The following is an 18795-nucleotide window of genomic DNA, read 5'->3' on the forward strand; positions in this document are numbered from 1 at the left end:
AGGAGCCATGGTCTCCCACGTGGATTGGCAAGGGCCCCACATTGGGCCATCTTCTGCTTTTCCAGGCCATCAGCAGGGAGCTGCATGGGAAGTGGAGCAACCGGCACTGCAGGCAGTGGCTTAACCTGCTGCACCACAGCGCCAGCCCCAAAAACGAATGTTGAGAACTTTGCATTCAAACGTCTTTTACGCAGTTGATGAAAAATGTGTAGCATGATACAGATTTCTTGTTTTCTTCCCCAGTGGTCCCCATCTCTCAGTAACGTTTTTTCCACTGAGCTTTCTGAGTGAGAGCCCTCATCCGCGCTCTCCTGGGAAGCAGCTGAGTCTGCAGAGTGGGGGCCCTCAGTGCTTGTGTTAGCAAGGAGACGGCAAGGCCTCAGTCAGCACCACAGTGGGCGGCAGTGGAGGCTCTCAGAGAGGCTCCTCCATACCTGGAGACTCCCTGGCCTGAGGTTTGGTTTTGAGTCCGCCTGCCAGCCAGGCAACGTAGAGTGTGGCCAGGAGCCACATGTGGCGAGGCGAGACTCCGGACACGGAGTGTTCTCCCACTTTGTGTAAACCAGGAAGGGGCCTAACCCCTGCCCGGAAGTGGACCTCGAAAGGGGTTTCGACGAGAGGTGCGCCTGCTCGCCTGCTCTGGGCTGGGAGCAGCTGTGAGGAGCCAGGCCTGGCTGTGAGGACCTGTGGGTGGTTTGATCTCTCCTGAGACAGCACCTGGGCTCTCTCCTCCCTTTCTCCCATCAGCCCACCTGGCAGTGGTGCTGTGAGGTCCAGGATTGACCGGTTGAATTGCCACTGCCCCCTCCTTCCACCCACAGTAGGAGCCCCTCCCACAGAGAGGTCAGGTTCAGGAATCCCAGAACTGAGATGTGGAGCGTGTGGCCGTGCACACTTCCCTGGGTATCCGGTGGAGTCACGGCTGGGCGTGGCCAGGCAGAGAGACTGATAGCGCTTCTGCACCCCGTAGGCCACGTGCGAGCGTGGGTTTGCCGCCATGGAAGAGACGCACCAGAAGAAGATCGAAGACCTGCAGAGGCAGCACCAGCGGGAGCTGGAGAAGCTTCGGGAGGAGAAGGACCGGCTCCTGGCCGAGGAGACCGCTGCCACCATCTCAGGTGGGCCGCGGCCAGGCCCGCCTGCCTGGAGGACAGGGGCTGGCTTCAGGAGGCCAGCGCCAGGCAAGGGGCTGCGCCCTGCATCACAGGCCAACAAGCTGAAGCTGCCCTGGCCGAGGGCTGTCACAGAGCCCTGAGCAAACTTCCCCTTCTGTGTTTGTTTTTAAGTGTTTCTTTTCATCTAAAAGAGCAACAGAGAGAGATCTTTCATCCACCGGTTCACTCCCTAAATGCTTGCACCAACCAGGCAGAGCTGGGCCGGGCCAAAACCAGGAGCCCAAAATCCCATTCAAGTCTCCCACATGGGTGGCAGGGATCCAAGGATGTGGGCCATCACCCGCTGCGTCCCAGGATACATTAGCAGAGAGCTGGGGCAGAGTGGAGCTGCGAGACTCGGCAGGCACCCCGATGTGGCTGCAGGCCTCAGCACTGGCAGCTTACCCTGCTGCCCCGCAGCACCCCTCCCATCTGCTCTGTTTGACAGCGGTGCACCTGCACCCCTGGAGGGGGAGTTCCTTGGGAGTCCTCCCAGGCAGGTGTGCAAGAGGCAGCCTGGCGGGCACTACCGTCCTGCCCGTCGTGAACCACCTGTGGCAGGGGGACAGCGTGGGGGAGACGCAGGCAGCCGTGTGGCTGAGGGTCGTGTCCTTCTTGCAGCCATCGAAGCCATGAAGAATGCCCACCGGGAGGAGATGGAGCGCGAGCTGGAGAAGAGCCAGCGCTCTCAGATCAGCAGCATCAACTCGGACATCGAGGCGCTGCGGCGGCAGTACCTGTGAGTCGGGGTGGGTGGGGCCTCGGTGCTCCTGCGGGAGGCGGAGGGCACCTGATTCTGGACTGGCTGGCACTGGGGGCTGAAAGCCAAGGCCCCACCAGGGCAGATCCCAGGGCTGACTCCCCAGGGACCCAGCGACTGTTGTCCCCGAGCACCTGAACTCTGGCAGGCACCACCCACAGGTCTCTGAGACTCCCTGACCCGAATGGGCGCGGGCTGGGGGCTGTCTGTGCGGCCGCAGGGGTCCAGTCACCACCCCCCCACCCCCCAGCTCAGGCTGGGCCCTGAGTGCTGAGCGCCGCCTCTCCCCAGGGAGGAGCTGCAGTCGGTGCAGCGGGAGCTGGAGGTGCTGTCGGAGCAGTACTCCCAGAAGTGCCTGGAGAATGCCCACCTGGCCCAGGCACTGGAGGCTGAGCGGCAGGCCCTGCGGCAGTGCCAGCGCGAGAACCAGGAGCTCAACGCCCACAACCAGGTGAGCGCGGCCAGCTCCCCAGCCCGCGCGCCGCAGACTCACGGCACACAGCGCATTGAGCTCCCCGGGCCCCTGGGAACTTCGGCCCTGTGGCTGCCGGGCAGGACCCCCTGTCCTCCAGGGAAGGCTGACCGGAAGCCGCTCAGGGTCAGGAGTGGATGAGGCTCGTGTTTATTCCCGTCAATCTGCCTGCTCCGTCACGGCAGCTTGAGGGTGGTCATGAGGGAGGGAGGGAGGCCCTGCAGGAGCCGCACTGGGACGGAGCCTGGAACGGCCGAGCCCGGTTCTCACGGAAGGCTCAGGGTGGTTGAGTCCCACGTGCACGCTCCTCAGGCGGCTCAGCTGCTGGATCTGCCTTAGATGGGAAATGGTGGGGAGCAATCTAGAGGTGACCCAGAGCTCCCAGGACGGTGTGCGTGGATTCCGCGCGGCTGCTCCGGTCTCAGAGGCGGCACGGGAGCCTCTGGTGAGCATGTTCTGGGGCGGCGCCTGAGGCTGCTCCCTGCTTGGATGCGGACGGACGAGGGCTGTGCTCAGATCCCCCACGGGGACAGCTTTTCTCCGGGCTGCCACTCACGGTGGCCTTGCACATTCACTCTCACCAGGGGACACGGCTCACACACACTGGTCACATAGCACACATGTACACTCGGCTCACACACGCTCTCATAGCACACACGGCTCACACTCACACAGCATACACGTACACACACGGCTCACATAGCACACATGTACACACGGCTCTCTCAGCGCACACACAGCTTACTCACACATTGCTCATGTCTCAGTACCTGGCTGTGCTCAGCTTGGCCACACTGGGTGATTCCGCCGCCCAGGGCCCAGTGGAGGTCACTCTCTGTTGTCCTGTGTCCCCCAGGAGCTGAACAACCGCCTGGCTGCGGAGCTCACTCGGTTACGGACGCTGCTGACTGGGGATGGCGGCGGGGAGGCTGCTGGGTCCCCCCTGACGCAGGGCAAGGATGCCTACGAGTTAGAGGTACTGGCCGTCCCGCCGTGCACTGCGGGAGCCCCGGGGAACGACACAGGGCCCCTGCCAAGAGTACCGCTGCAGGGACAGGGTCTGAGGACGGTGACAGCCACAGGACTTGGGAAGACCCGAGTATCCCCCAGACAGCAGGTGCAGGCAGTCGGCTGCTGGACAGGTGCGGCTGGGGGCTCTCAGCCCCATCACTCCATCCTGCCCGCGCTGCTGGGTTTCTGCGATACCATGAACACTGGCCTCTTCGAGTGGCGCCTGCTCAGCCGTGTGGCTGCTGTACCTGTCTCTCAGGGCCACTGCAAGCCCCCGTGGTGGACCCTGGCGAGACGCCGTGGTTTCAGTGTTAAAGACTGACTTACTCATTTGAAAGACAGAGTTGCAGACCCAGAGAGAGATCTTCCATCCGCTGGTTCACTCCCCAAATGGCTGCAACAGCCGAGGCAGGGCCAGGCCAGAGCCAGGAGCTTCTTCCAGGTCTCCCACGTGGGTGCAGGGGCCCAAGGACTTGGGCCATCCCCCGCTGCTCTCCCAGGCACCAGGTGTCCTCTTTCACGAGGGTGCTCAGCGTTTTCCCACTCAGCCCCTCCTTAAAGCATCTCCTGTCAGTGGAGGACTTTACCCCAGAGGTGGGCAGGAGGGGCGGAGGGAGTGCACAGACCGTCCAGCAGCAGCTCTGTCCCCCAGCCTCGTGGTCACACTGTGGCCCCAGGCTGGGGAGTTCTCAGCCCCGGGTGGGGGGCGGGTTGCGGCCATTCCCCCCTCCCCTTTCCTGTTTCTGTCCATGGCGTTGCGCGTGGAGCTTGGAGCCTGGGTCAGTGCTTGTGCTCAGCCGGCCTGGAGGAGGTAGGAGGCGGGGACACGGCTGAGCTGCCCAGCCAGGTTCCTGCCCAAGGCCCCAAGGCCCCAAGAGCCAGTGCCTGTTTCTCTCTCCTCGCAGGTCTTGCTGCGGGTCAAGGAGTCAGAGATACAGTACCTGAAACAGGAGATCAGCTCCCTCAAGGACGAGCTGCAGACGGCACTGCGGGTAACCACGCCTCCCCTCCGCGGGGGCACTCCGTAGGCAGCGGGCCACACACACACACACACACACACACCGGGCTCTACAGGGCGGTTCCTGGTCCCTTAGAAAATCAGGGGTGGAGCCCACAGCCCAGGTCCACATGCCTGTTCACAGAGGAGGCTCCTGCCACAGCGCGGCAGCCTCGGGGGACAGCCCTGTGCAGGCTGTGACCGCACCCACTGCTGTCCCTTTGTCCCCCAGGACAAGAAGTACGCGAGTGACAAGTACAAAGACATCTACACGGAGCTCAGCATCGCCAAGGCGAAGGCAGACTGTGACATCAGCAGGTTGAAAGAGCAGCTGAAGGCAGCCACGGAAGCGCTGGGGGAGAAGCCCCCCGAGAACGCCGCAGTGTCGGGATATGGTGAGCACACGGCCTGCCCCCTGCCCTGTGGCATGCGTGTTCCCTCGCCAGGTGGCAGTGCAGCAGCTCGGGCAGAAGCCAGGGCTGGCTGAGGGTGCCGTCAGCCTGTGTGGTGCTGCCTGGGACCTGGAGCGCCCACCCGGTGCATGGTGGGGAGCGCCACACCCGACCCTGGGAGATGATTGATCAGAACCGCACGCACACGCGTCCCGTTGTATCCCGTATCCAAGTGCCTGGCTCTGCTCCTAGTCCCAGCGTCCTGCTCCTAGCACCCTGGGAGGCAGCAGGTGGACCCCTGCCACCCACCTGGGAGAGCCAGATGGAGCTCTCAGCTCCCCGCTCCAGCCTGGCCCAGCGCTAGCTGTGGTGGGCATTTGGGGAGGGAAGGAGATAGGAGACTTCCCTATCTCTCGATCTCTGTGTCTTTAAATAAACAAAGTGAAGACAGGAGAACATCTCAGGAGGTGTGGGTGGGGCGGGGAGGGCAGCAGCACCCTCCTTCTCCCGTGGAGGGTGCCTGTGCAGAGCCAGATGGCGGAGCGGTGGGTGCCGGTGGCCTGAGGTTCCGTCAGGCGCTCCAAGCACAGACTCTCACCTGGCCCTTAAGCCGGCCTTTGGAGGAAGACCCACAGACACGTGAAGCGGTGTTGGAGTTCATGGATAACCGCCCTCGAATTCACCTTTCACGTCAGCTGGTAGTGGGGCAGCGGGTAGCAGAACCGTGGACCCACATTGCAGGCTGACCCCGGAGGGGTCATGGCTGCGTGGCGGGGGCCTCGGGGGCGAGAGGGAACGTGCGTGCTGAGAGGAGCCCTAACTTAACCACACGTAAACGTCTGACGGGCTGTTTTCCACCATGGTCTTCACAAAGGTGCACCATGCTACGCACAGGGCTGCCAGGCTGGGGCTTCATGTTGGCATGGAAGGTGCTCCACACACCCTGGGTACAACACGCAAGCCACAGGTGCATTGTGGAAGTGGGATGGAGGAAGCCATGTGGATTTTCAACACCTTACACCAAAATGAGCTTAATGCCATTGTCTGCGGGAACTTCCTCAAGTATACTCGTGGGCTGTCACATGTGGGCGTGGCACCTCAGGGCCATTGTCTCCCCACCCCTCATTTTCAAAATCGCCCCTGTGTTGTCAGGAGGGCACAGGGGGACACAGGACAGCCAGAATGAGGAGACCAGGGCCTTGGGCACGCAGCTTGTGTCCCAGCCATGAGCACGCTGCGGCCACAGGCCCCAGCAACCCACGGGTGACCACCACGCCTGTCTGTCCCCGCAGATATAATGAAGTCCAAGAGCAACCCTGACTTCCTGAAGAAGGACAGATCCTGTGTCACCCGGCAGCTCCGGAACATCAGGTCCAAGGTGAGTCAGGTGCAACCCCTCCGGGCCGGCTGCCGGCGTCGCATCCGCCGTGGGACCGGGGCGCCAAGCAGCAGGCCCCGGCTCCAGCCCGCAGGCCCTGGCGTCCCTCGCACGGCCGTCCCCGTCGCGATGCCAACAGCAGCGGGCCCCCAGGGTGCTCCCTGGAGGGGCGGGCAGGGGTTGGGTGCAGCATGTCGCACTTGGGGTTGACTGTGTGCGTGTGTCTCACTTGTGCTCTCTCCTCTGACAGTCCGTAATTGAGCAGGTCTCATGGGATAACTGACACGCGCCCGCTTCCAGGTCCCCTGTCGTGTAGGTAAAGCACCTCGCTCACCGCCCGCCTGCACCCTCGCATGCACTGCTCACACCTCCAGAGCACACGCCTGTGCCGCTGCCACTCTGTCCCACACACGGCCCCGGCCAGGAGCCCGGACCTGCCTGGGGAGCTCGTGGGCACTCTAACCCGTCACAGAGCCGCGGCCCCACGCAGGGCACCGCCGGCGCGCATGCAGCCGATCTATGCACGGCGCTCCGCTCACCGCCCCTCCTCTGGGGACCCTCCCTCCCCCTTCCTCCACCGCGAGGCGGGGTCCACAGGCACCCACCGCCAGCCTCCCCCGCAGAGGGAGCGTCCTTGCCCAGCTGGGGTCTTGCCGGCGGTCTGGGCTTCTGGGCGGATCATTCCAGGATCTGCTGACCTTGGGCAGGGCCACGGCTGGTGCTGCCCCGGGAGAGGGCGAGGCCTCGGTGCCGCAGGCAGCGTTCTGCAGCTGGGCGCCAGTGAGCTGGCTGTGCTCGCCCTCACTGCGGCAGCTGGGGTGCAGCTTCTGGGGCCCCTCCCCTGGGACCCGAGACTGCGGCCTGGGCCCAGGGCTTGGCTGTGGTGCGTTTGCCGCGGGAAGAACCGAGTGCGTCCACCTGCATTAGACCACGTCACTTGGGTTTTGTCTTGCCACTTAGATCAGATTTGGCCTTCCTGTCTGAATGTGAGCGGTCATCTCTACAGTATTGACGCAGGTGAAAGGCAGGGCAGGGCGGGCCTCCGTGTGCTGGCGCACCACCCAGCTGCCTGCAGGAGCCAGGCTGGGCCAGAGCGAGCCAGGCGCTCCACTCGCCTGCCTGTGGCTGCAGGGGCCCAGGGGCCACCTGCCGCCTTCCCGGGCGCAGCAGCAGGAAGCGGGGTGGAAGCAGCGCCCCACACGGGACCCCGGAGTTGCGAGCTGCGGCTTGACCTGCTGCGCTGCAGTGCGACCCCAAATGGGAAAGGCGTTTTTGTCGGCCAAGAGAAAGCGTGATGCGTTTGGCTCATGGCTCCCTCTGCGAGGCCGGACTCCAGCTGCTGTTTTTAAGTCTGTGCTGAAGGGGCTGGGAGTTCACTGTTGGCAGTCGGGGCTTTTCAGTGAGTGACAGGCGGGGGACAGCAGACGCAGGCACTGGGCCGTCAGGCCTGTGGTGAGGTACGCAGGATGTCTAAAAGCACGTGGGAGACAGGGCTGCGGGCCTGGACTCAAACTCAGGGAGGGGTCCGAGCAGCTGTTTGGGGAAGAAGGCCTGCCTCGTGGCGTGCGGGCAGGAGGAGGGACGGAGCCAAGCTGCCCGGACACTGGGCTTCCCCCCAGTGGCTGCCTGTGTGGGCTCTGCCGTGTCGGGGCCTGGGTCTTCCCGCTGCTGTCCTGCTTCCGGCCTCCCTCAGCTCCCATCGGGGCCCTTCCTGGCTTACTCTAGGCCTGCGGTGGGCCTGGCCTCTCCCAAGTCACACGGGGTCCTTGTTCCCTGGGACAGAGCAGTCTTTGCCCTGTGCATCCCTGAGACTGCTGTGGGCGCTGGGCCACATCCAGTCATGTCAGGCGACTGCCTGCCTCGGTGCCACCCGCCCAAGAAGCAGGACCCTGCCAGGGCCTCATGGGCTCCCACGGGCTGACCAGGAGAGCCCGGGGGAGGCTATGGCATAGGCCTGCAGGCCGAAGTGGGACTCCGCCATTTGGGGGGGGGGGGGCACCGTGAGGCTTCACGTCAACTGTGGCAGCGTCAGGCATCCCCTGCCCGGGGAGGCCATCCCTTCGGCTCCTGTAGTGAGCTGTGCCCCCGTGAGCCACATGGAACTGGGCGAGGTGGAGTCCATGACAGCGCTGACTGGGAGCAGGGCCCTGTAAGATGACATTCATCTCAGGACACCACAGTGGGCATGGCCTGCAGCTCCCCAGTTGTTTTTTTTTTTTTTAAGACTTATTGTATTTATTTGAAAGAGAGGTAGAGCCAGAAAGAAAGGTCTTCCGTCTCCCCAAATGACTGCACCAGCCAGAGCTGCACCGGTCCGAAGCCAGGAGCCAGGAGCTTCTTTCGGGTCTCCCATGCGGGTGCAGGGGCCCAAGGGCTTGGGCCATCTTCTGCTTTCCCAGGCCACAGCAGAGAGCTGGATCGGAAGTGGAGCAGCGGGGACTTGAACCAGCACTCATATGGGATGCCGGCGCTGCAGGCCGGGGCTTTAACCCACAGCACCACAGCGCCGCCCCCGCTTCCCAGTTCTTAGGAAGGCCCGGCCCTGGTGTGGCCGCGGCTGCCTGTGGAGCCTCTTCCCCCGCCGTGACTGCCCGCGGGGACCGCACCCTGCCCAGCATGCCCACTAAGCCTGGCCGCCCTAACCCACGCGTCTCTCTCCCCGCTAGAGTCTGAAAGAAGGCCTGACGGTGCAGGAGCGGTTGAAGCTGTTTGAATCCAGGGACTTGAAGACAGACTGAGTGGCGGGTGCCACCCCCACCCCCTCCGGCGCTGCGTGTGCCTTCCCTGTTGTTGCTGTCGCTGTCACTGCTGTCACTGACCGGGTTGGATGCATGAGAGGCAGGGTGCGCCCGCCACCCCCTGCTGAGCCGAGTCCAGCTTCCTGTCGTCTTTATCACAGCTTTTCTCCCGTGGTTTTTCCGAAATGAGGCGGCGGGGCGGGGCGGGGGCCCCTCCCGGCCGGCGCCGCTGCACGCACTCAGTATTAGGCCCAGCAGCCTGTTGGCCCGTGGGCGCGGCAGGCGGATGCGGGGAGGGGGGCGCCGTGCGACAGCCCTCTGTGTGTGCTCCACCACGAGCCTCGGACCACACCCGCAATCGGCGGGCACCTGCCAGACCGGACGATGTCAGAGGCAACCATTCCTATTTTGTTTGTTTTTTTATTAAATCTTGCACAAACCCGGCCCTCTGGTTCCTTCCTCCGCTCGCCCCTCTCCCGGGCTCCGGTGCCTGCGAGCGCAAACAAGGCTGGGTTCCCTCGGAGCTGAGATGGCGAGAAAGGTGTGGGACCCAAGGGGCACCCCAGCAGGTGTGCACCCGTGCCCAGAAGCGCCCCCCCAAAGCACGGAGGTCAGGCGCTGGGGGCCCCTCCCCCGGCTCGGTTTCTAGGTTGAGTGATGGCCAGGGGCTTCCAGGAGGCCTGACCCCACGCCGGGGGCAGCAGGGCAGAGGCCTGAGGCGCTCGCTGCGTGCTAGGCTTCACCCAGCCCTGGCTCTGCCATGTCCGTCCCAGCTGCTGGGTAGCCGGGCCCCTCCGTTCAGCTTGGTGGTGCTGCGACCATGGCTGTGACCGGCATGTGGCTGTGCAGAGGCGCCGCTGGGTCCTGCTGTGCCCGGCCAGGCACGCTCTGGGGCCAGTGGTGACGGAGGGCAGCAGCGCTGTGGCTCTGGGAACCTTGTGTCTGCCTCTGGACCCCCCGGGCTTTGACTAAAAGCGAGCGTGCCCACAGTGCAGACCACCTCGTTTTTCTTCACCGGCTGCCTGCCAGGCTGGGCCGCCATGGAGACGGGCAGGCAGGGAGGGGCACTGTGCACCTGCTGCTGCCGCCGCGGCTGCTCTCATCTCCGCTCAGCAAAGGCCCCGCCCAGGGCTGCTGCAGTGGGGGCGGGGCGCCCAGGAAACTGGCTGAGCCCCAAGCTGCCAGGGCTCCCCGTGCCCCCTGGCGTTTGTGAGCCTGCTGCCGCCCGGGCCAGGGCCAGCGTGAGGTCCCTGCTGGTGGGCCCTGTGCTTCGCCGGCAGGAGCCAGGCAAGACGGGCGAGGGCCGCCTCCACCCGCCTTGCACGGGTCCCCACACATGCCTGCACGCCCCAGGGCCCCTGAAAGGAGTTCAGCGCCTGAATGCCAGGGAGAGGGACTGCGGACGTGGCGCTGGTTTCTGTGTTGGTAGCAGGGCGGGGGCGGCACCCCCAGCGCTAACCAGGTCGGGGTGAGGGAGGCGCTCAGGAGGGCGGTCCTCTGGGCAGCAGTGCGCTCGGGCAGGCACGCACAGTACCCGGGATCAGACCCTGTGCCGTGGGGAGTGTGGGGGTGGCAGGTGCCTGGGAGCCGCGGGTTTTCAGAGGACCAGAAGCGGGGGGGGGGGGGGGGAGGCATGGCGACAGCTGAGACCTGAGCCCCGTCCCTGCGACACCTGGTGGGAGGTGGCTGGGTGCAGTGAGAGGGGTCCCCGCAGGTGTGGGCAGGTGTGGGCCCCTGGAGCCCAGCCAGCCGCGTCCTGAGACGGGTTTGGTTCTCAAGAGCGAGGACAGCCTGCTCGTCACCGGGCCAGAGCAGCTTCGGAAGACTTTGCTTTATCAGATGTCATCTAAAAAGGAGGGACCCCTGTGGCACCAGGAGGGAGGACGCTGAGGGCAGTGTCAGGGGAGTGTGCAAGGACCTGGGGGCCCTGGCTGAGCGGCCGCTGTGTGGCCCCAGCCTGGCTTAGAAGCCTCGAGTGGCTCCCTGAGGTGGGGCAGGATGCTCTGAGGCCGGCTCATGCACACGCGGGAGCCAGCCCGGGACCCTTGGCTTCCTGGTGGCGCTGGGAGAGCAGGGCTTAGGGCCCAAGTGGTCCTCTGTGCAGGGAAGACGTCGCCCTGGGGCGAGGGCAGAGGCCCCTGCCCGGGAGGGGAAGGAATGTGACTGCTCACAGCAGGTGTCAGAATCAGACCCACACCCCCTGCCGGGGTGCTGACCTTGCTGTGTGACCCTGCTGGACCCTGCACGGACCGCAGAGCCTCTGAAGTGACTGTCACCTTTGTCGCTGATCTCCGGAGTCATTCAGGGCACCCAGGAAACCATCAGGACGGTGGAGTCACGGCAGGAGCGCCGGGTCCTGGCATGGCTTCTCACGGCTTCCAGGACCCCAGGCTGAGCAGGGGCTGGGCTGTGTGCCACGTGCCCCTGTCCGCTGTCAGGCGGCCCAGCCCCGTGGTGACGTGGTGGGGTCCCTGGGAGGCAGCAAATGAGATGTGTGTCTGCACGTGTATCCTGGCCGTGGAGGCCACAGAGCCTCAGGGCGAGGCCCTGGGTAGGGAGTTGGTTGGGGGTGGAGAGGAGATGCGCCCCCCCTCCCCCCGCGCCCTCGCGGCCCCACTGCGCCTGCACCTGCGCCGCGGCATGGGTGTTACCGGACCTCGGAACTCGGCTTTACTACTGCCCGCCGGGACGGAGCGCGGCTGCGTGGGTGGCCCCCTGGCTCCTTGGTGCCCAGGGCCAGCTCAGGGTGGAGCTTGGGAGCCCACACCCCACGTGCGGGAAGGCGCGCGTGCGGCGTCTGCGGGGGGGGAGGGGGAGGGGCGGCGCCCGGCTCGCTCTGCTCGGACAACTCCCTTTGAGGCCTGTTTTCTTCCTGTCGACCGTGTCCAAGTATTTATTCCCTCGCGTGACCGGCGGCGTTGGTGAGGCCGCCGCTTTGTGTTCTGTAAAACCCCCGGGCCTTCACGTAAGCTCTTGCACAATAAACTTTTCTGCATCGCCCTTTGCACGTCACCTGCTGAGGTGCGCACGCCCGCTGCCTCACCGGGGAGCCCGCGGCCCGGGCTGGGTTCTTAGCGTGGGAAAGTGAGGACTTCCTCGCGGAGACTCCGGACTGGGGATACCCCGCGTCGCCCCCACGCCTGCCCCCCACCTGCCCACAGCAGTCTTGGCTTTTGTTTAAAAACCAACCCCTCCCCTCTGCCCCCCAATAAAACCGTGTCCTCGCTGCGGTGTGCCTGCCCCTGGTTTTCTGGTCGTAACGCACCTGTGAAACCCGCTGCGTCGACATCGAACTTTTATTCAAATAGAAAAAAATCGGAAAGTCTGACCCCGCTGGTTTAGAAATCAACTAGCAAAAAACAAAACAAAAAAACCCACACAGCATACACAGATACGTAGTTTCAGAGCCCTAATCCGGCTGTTCAAAGGTTTTTTCAATACTTTTTTTAAAAAAATAGTTTATTATCGCCAAAGGTACAAAGCCAAGTTTCTGGATGGTTACTGCTTAATAAAAGGTCTAAGAAAAGTTCGTGGGAATTTAGTTACGAAAAACCGTGTATGCATTCTGCTCTTATTGCTCTGAAACACGCGAGCAGGCCGCCGCAGGGGCGGGCGGAGAAGGGCTTGGAAGCAGTGGACAGCGCGGACTCGGTCGCCGCCCCCGAATCCAGGCTCCAGCGCCAGCAGAGCAAGTCTCCGCCCATCATCCATCAGCTCTTTTTTTTTTTCCCCCAAAGATTTCTTTTACTTATTTGGAAGAGTCAGAGAGAGGTGGAGACAGGCAAGACAGAGGTCTTCCATCCGCTGGTTCACTCCCCAAATGGCCTCCGCGGCTGGGGCTGTGCCAGGTGAACCAGTGCCCATATGGGATAAGGGCGCTGCAGGCGGCGGCTGTACCCCTACGCCACAGCGCCACCCCCATCAGTCCACTTTGAATAATCAGCAGAGGGGGACTGGCGTTGTGGTGTAGCAGGTAAAGAAGCTGCCTGTGGCGCCGGCATCCCATATGGGCATTGGTTCAAGACCCGGCTGCTCCACTTCCGATCCAGCTCTCTGCTATGGCCTGGGAAAGCAGTAGGAGATGAGGAGATGGTCCAGTCCTTGGGCCCCTGCACCCACCTGGGAGACCCGGAAGAAGCTCCTGGCTTCAGCCTGGCCCAGCCTCCGCAGCCGGGGCGTGAACCAGCGGATACAGAGCTGCCTCTCCCTGGCGCTCTGCCTGCTAATTAACAAAACAAACAGCTGGGGCTGGCGTTGGGGCTCAGGGAACTGAGCGCCCGCCTGCGGTGCCAGGAGCCCAGGTTGGAGCACCCAGGCGGGAGACCTGGATGGAGCTCTGGGTTCCTGGCTCCAGCCCGACCCAGCCCCAGCAGTTGTCATTTCAGGAGGGAACCAGCAGATGGAAGATCTATGTCTCTATCTCCTCTCTGCCATTCAAAAAGCTAGAAAAAAAGAAAAAAAAGAAAAAAAAGAAAAGAAAAGAAAAGAAAAACCTGAAAATCTTTAAAGGGGCCAGCATGGTGGCATAGCAGGTTAAGCCACCGCCTGCAGTGCCGGCATCCCATAGGGGCGCCGGTTCGAGTCCTGGCTGCTCCACTTCTGATCCCGCTCAGCCCCGGGTTCCTGCAAGCAGAAGGGTGGAGTCGGCCCCCACCCTTGCCCCCATGCATGAGCCCCAGACCCAGGGGCAGGTGATGAGGAGGCCCCCGGGGGGCACCCAGGAGCAGGTCTTGGCTGGGCAATGGCCTCTCACATGCGACACCAGAGCACAGGTGGCAGACTGCCCGGACGCCCCAAACAGTACCACGGGAGAGCGAGATCGCCCAAAGAATCTGAGGTACCGCTTGCAAGCCATCTGTGGTTTTTTTTCGTTTTGTTGTTGTTGTTGTTGTTTTGGTTTTTTTGTGTTTTTTTGATAGGCAGAGTTTAGACAGTGAGAAAGAGAGAGACAGAGAGAAAGGTCTTCCTTTTCCGTTGGTTCACCCCCCAAGTGGCTGTTGCAGCCGGCGCACCACGCCGATCCGAAGCCAGGAGCCAGGTGCTTATCCTGGTCTCCCATAGGGTGCAGGGCCCAAGCACTTGGGCCATCCTCCACTGCACTCCCGGGCCACAGCAGAGAGCTGGCCTGGAAGAGGGGCAACCGGGACAGAATCCGGCGCCCCAACCGGGACTAGAACCCAGGGTGTTGGCGCTGCAGGCGGACGATTAGCCTAGTGAGCCGCAGTGCCAGCCATCTGTGTTTCTTTTAATCCATTTGAATGGCAGAGAGAGCGAGCACGTGTCCGACCCTGGCTCATTCCCCAGGTGCCTGCAACAGCCAGGGCTGGCTGGGCCAGGCCGAAGCCCTGAGCCCAGAACTCCGTCTGCCTCTCACGTGGGTAGCAAAGGGCCCAAGCACATTTTTTTAAGTGACAGGAAGGGACAGATCGTCCATCTGCTGTTTCACTCTCCAAATGGCCACTGCCACCACCCAGGCTGGGCCAGCAAAGAGCCAGGAACTCCATCCTGCCTTCCCAGAGGGGTGACAGGGACCCAAGAACTGGGCCATCATCTGCTGCTTCTCCAGTGGCCTTAACAGAGCCGGGAGCTGGCGCTGTGGCGTAGCGGGTAAAGCCTGCTACCGTGTGGGTGCCAGTTTGAGTCCTGGCTGCTCCACTTCCCATGCAGCTCTCTGCTATGGCCTGGGAAGGCAGTGGAAGATGGCCCGAGTGTTTGGGCCCCCGCATCCAAGTGGAAGACTGGAAAGGAGCTCCTGGCTGCTGGCTTCAGCCCAGCCCCAGCCATTGTGGCCATCCGGGGAGTCTATCAGTGGGTGGAAGATCTCTTCCCTGCCCCTGTAACTCTGCCTTTAAAATAAATCAAAAAGCAAACCAGGGAGCCGGACCAGAAGTGGAGCAGCCGGGACTCGAACCTGCGATCCCGTACGGGGACACTGGCATTGCGAGCAGTGGCTTAGCCTGCTGCAGCACAGCGCTGGCCCGGGCCGGCGCCTGAGCCAGGGCACAGTGGCAGGAAGCTCCGTGGGCGGCTTCACCTGCTGCTGAGCGGTTTTCCCGTTAAGGAAGGGACGCGGATCCAGCATGGACAAGGAACTCTTAACAAAAAGACAAGCCAGAGAATGAGACCACGCCTTCCTTGAAAAGCGACCCAGAGTGCGTCGGGGTGGTGCCTGCCCGGAGCACCTGCAGAGCCCAGGCAGCCAGGTGGTGCCGATGGGAAGGCGAGACCACCAGGCCCCGCCGGACACCTGGCAGCTCCTCGAGTGACCGAGCACAGGTCACGGACCCAACGACCCCGCTCCTAGGCACGCACACACGCAGAGGTAAGCAGGAGTGCTCTAACAGCCACAGCACCCGCCAGGAAACGTGGCGTGATCCACGCGGGGGCCAGAGACCGCTGACTCCTAAAGCATTATGTAAATGGAGAAGCCAGACCCCCCAGAGGCCACGCCCCAGGCCATGAATCCTGCCCAGGACACACATGGCAGGTGTGGAGGGAACCCCAACAGATGGGAACCGTGTTCCCACCAAAGGCAGCGGTTTGGGTCCTTGAGCCTCTTTCATGGACCATGCAAAACCACCCACCCATCCGGATTCTGCTAACACCCGACCATCCCTGGGGCTGCACGCTTCTAGAGTGAAATTGGTGGCTTATTATTTTTTAAATTAATGTATTTATTTGAAAGAGAGGCAGAAAGAGAGCAAGAGAAAGTCTTCCATCCGCTGGTTCACTCCCCAACGGCCGCAACAGCTGGAGCTGAGCCAATCTGGAGCCAGGAGCCAGACGCTTCTTCCAGGTCTCCCACGAGGGTGCAGGGGCCCAAGGACTTGGGCCATCTTCCACTGCTTTCCCAGGCCATAGCAGAGAGCTGGATCAGAAGTGGAGCAGCTGGGACTCGAACCAGCGCCCATATGGGATGCCAGCACTGCAGGCGCCGGCTTAGGCTTCGGGCTAATGCAGACCCTGGGGGCGCTGCATTGAGTTCCTGGCTCCTGGCTCGCACCTGGCCCAGCCCTGGCTGCTGCAGGCATTTGGGGTATGGGCAACAGATGGAAGACCTCTTCCCCGTGTCTCCCCGCCGCTCAAAAACAACTCAATAAACCAGCACAGGGCTTGAAGAGGCAGCCTAGCTGCACCGGCACATTGCATGGTCGCGGGGGCTGCTAAGGCCACCGCAGTAACTGCCTCATCACCGCCACAAGTGTCGCACAGGAAAGCTTGGCCCGGCTGGTTCCAACCCAGCCCCCTGCTGAGCCACCCGCGTGGGAGCCCAGGGAGGGGGTGGGAGGAGCCCCAGGCTCCTGGCTGTGCCCTGGCCCCGCCCCCAGCCATCGAGGGCATCTGGGGAGTGACCCAGCGGGTCTCTCCGCCCTTCAAGTCAGTAACCGATCTTTGAAAACGCATTTAGGCTATGTGGAGCTTCCCGGGCCTCCTGGTCAAAGCGCCGCCCTGACCTCAGCCCAGGAAGCGGGAAGAGGCGGCCCGGGCCCTGGCGGGGGGCTGACCCAACTTCCTGCGGGGGCGCGCGCAGGATCGCAGCGGGCAGGGGCCCGGACGAGGTGGGCTGGGCAAACACGCGGCACACACAGCTGACAACAAGAGCGCTTTATTGGGGTGCCAAGGGGCGGCCCCGCCCCACCTCCCCGCACACCTCGCAGAACCAACGTCAAGGCCGCCAGGCCGGAGGCAGCTTCGGGCCCTGGAGGCACGGGCGCCCCCTCCCCAACCAAGCGCGCTCCGGGACGAGGGCGCCCAGCCCCCCAGCACCGCACCCCTTTTAACAAGCCCACCCCGCCCCCGGCCCCGCCCCCACGGAGCCAGCCACAGCCTTGGCGAAGCCCCTGGCCCGCCGGGAGTCAGCGCGCCCGCTTCTGCGGGAAGAAGGTGTACTTGGCGGGGTTGAACTCGTCCCAGATGCGCTCGAACTCCTCCAGGAAGAGGCGCACGTACACCGGGTCCTCCATGACCAGCACGTTTTCCCGGTTGTTCTGGATGGCCTGCGTGGTCCAGTTGAGCGAGCCCGTGATCAGCACCTTCTTGTCCACGATGGCGAACTTGTGGTGCATGTAGCCCAGGTCCTGGTCGTGGCGAACCTGGATCCCTGCGGGGCCGGCCAAGCAAACCTCCCTCGCACGGCGCACGGGCCTCGGCGCGCCCCCGGACCCCGCCTGCCACCCCCCGGGCGCCCCCCACACCCCGGCCTACCCGCCTTGCGCAGCAGGCCGATCTGCGAGCCGTTGAGGGCCATGTAGTCGCAGTCGGTGATGACCCGCACGCGCACCCCGCGCTGGTGCAGCAGCTGCACGGCGCGCCCCAGCTGCGGGCTGGAGAAGGCGAAGAGGCAGAGCTCCAGGCTGGCGCGGGCGGCCAGCAGGGCGCGCAGCAGGCGGCTCAGCGAGCTCTCGCAGTGCGGCAGGCTGCACGGGCAGCCCGCGGGGGCCGCCGCCGCCGCGCCCGGGGCCTGCAGCAGGGCCTCGGTGCAGGTCACCTGCGACGGAAAGAAGAGCACCTCGCGCCGCGGCCGCCGCCGCCCGGCCCGCAGCCAGCGCAGCAGCCAGGGCAGCGCCTCCAGGGCCAGCGAGAGGCCCGCGGCCGCCGCCGCCACCGCCCGCCACCCCAACCGTCCCATGCCCGTCGACGACGCCACCGCGGGCCTAGGCCTGGCGCCTGGCCACGCCCCGCCACGTGCTCGGCCACGCCCCCGCCGCGCGTGACAGGCCACGTTCTTCCGCCCCGCCCCCTTGTTGTGCCCTTGCCCCCGCCCGCGCGCCTGGCCACGCCCCACCACGTGCTCAAGGACCCTGCGCGCCGGGCTGCCCCGCCAGGCGCTCGGCGCCTCCAGGCACCTGCGAGCCGCACCCTTGCGCAAGTCCAGTCACAAGCGGCCACAGGACCCTCGCCAGGCAGGCCCTGCGCTCCCGGGGCGGGGTAGGGAGCGCGGGGGCGTCCACGGCTCGCTGGGCTGTCCCGCGTCAGCCCCCGCGCACCCAGCCGCGCGCACCCCTGTGGCCACCCGGGCGGGCTGGGCGCGGGTGCCTCGGAGAACCTGGGGCGCTGGGCTGTCCCAGCACAGCCGCCCGCCCCTGCGAGCTCCTTGTCCTGAGGACCCCTGCGCTCTGGTGGGCAGCTCGCTCTCCCCACCGTGCGCCGTGGCTGCCGGGGCTGCGGCTGGGCAGGGGAGGCGGAGCGGGCGAGGCAGGCTGCCGGTGCCCCGCGGCCGGGAGGCGCACCCCGGTGGGCTGTGACCCGCATCCGTGCCCACATCCCGGTTTCTCAGGGCCCCTTGGAGGACAGGACTGACTGCGGCTGGGCGTCCCGGAGTGTCACGGGGTGAGGCTGTGCTCTGAGCACGCGAGAATGGCAGCTCAAGCTGCCACCTGCGACGCCGGCTTCCCATATGGGCTCCGGTTCGAGTCCCGGCTGCTCCACTTCCTAGCCAGCTCCCTGCTAATGCACCTGGGAAAGCAGTGGAGGATGGCCCAAGTCCTTGGGCCCCTGCACCCACATGGGAGACCAGGAGGAAGCTCCTGGCTCCTGATCAGCACAGCTCTGGCCATTGTGGCCATTGGGGAGCCTCTCCCCCCCCCCCCCCCTTTCTTGGTCTGTAACTCTGCCTCTCAAATAAATTTTTTAAAAAAAGCTCTTAAGAATCAGAAAATGTTGTCCTAAAGAGTACCTTTTCAACCAAAAAGATGGAGACAAAGCAGCAGCAAGGCGGCGAGGGGGGAGGGGGTGTTCACCCCCAGTTAAGGGGGCCGGCATTGTAGTACAGCGGGTTAAGTTGCTGCTTGTGATGCTGGTATCCATATGGGCGCCGGTTCAAGTCCCGGCTGCCCCACTTCCCATCCAGCTCCCTGCTAATGCACCTGGGAAAGCAGCAGCGGATGGGCTAA

General features: G+C 64.1%; 2 protein-coding genes across 7 annotated transcripts in view; one reads left to right on the forward strand and one right to left on the reverse strand.

Moving 5' to 3' along the window:
• MPRIP (myosin phosphatase Rho interacting protein) overlaps nucleotides 1-9346 on the forward strand; it is a 114490-nt gene extending 105144 nt beyond the window's left edge. For 3 of the 6 annotated variants that reach the window (XM_062216610.1, XM_062216613.1, XM_062216614.1), the window contains 8 exons: nucleotides 971-1118; nucleotides 1776-1893; nucleotides 2206-2365; nucleotides 3243-3362; nucleotides 4303-4389; nucleotides 4627-4789; nucleotides 6079-6164; nucleotides 8831-9346. In XM_062216610.1, coding sequence (XP_062072594.1) covers nucleotides 971-1118; nucleotides 1776-1893; nucleotides 2206-2365; nucleotides 3243-3362; nucleotides 4303-4389; nucleotides 4627-4789; nucleotides 6079-6164; nucleotides 8831-8902 — 954 coding nt within the window. In that variant the 3' untranslated portion in view covers nucleotides 8903-9346. Of the gene's footprint in view, nucleotides 1-970; nucleotides 1119-1775; nucleotides 1894-2205; nucleotides 2366-3242; nucleotides 3363-4302; nucleotides 4390-4626; nucleotides 4790-6078; nucleotides 6165-6414; nucleotides 6481-8830 lie in introns of all 6 variants that reach the window. The other 3 variants (XM_062216611.1, XM_062216615.1, XM_062216612.1) reach the window with 2 other exon arrangements.
• A 7412-nt stretch (nucleotides 9347-16758) lies between these two features.
• Nucleotides 16759-17531, reverse strand: PLD6 (phospholipase D family member 6). The gene is made up of 2 exons (XM_062216657.1): nucleotides 17108-17531; nucleotides 16759-17003 (listed from the first exon to the last, which is right to left on the reverse strand). The coding sequence occupies exons 1-2, from the start codon at nucleotides 17529-17531 to the stop codon at nucleotides 16759-16761; spliced, it is 669 nt and encodes a 222-aa protein (XP_062072641.1).
• Nucleotides 17532-18795: the final 1264 nt, after the last annotated feature.

Source organism: Lepus europaeus, chromosome 18 (genome assembly GCF_033115175.1).
Source record: "Lepus europaeus isolate LE1 chromosome 18, mLepTim1.pri, whole genome shotgun sequence".
NCBI lineage: Eukaryota > Metazoa > Chordata > Mammalia > Lagomorpha > Leporidae > Lepus > Lepus europaeus.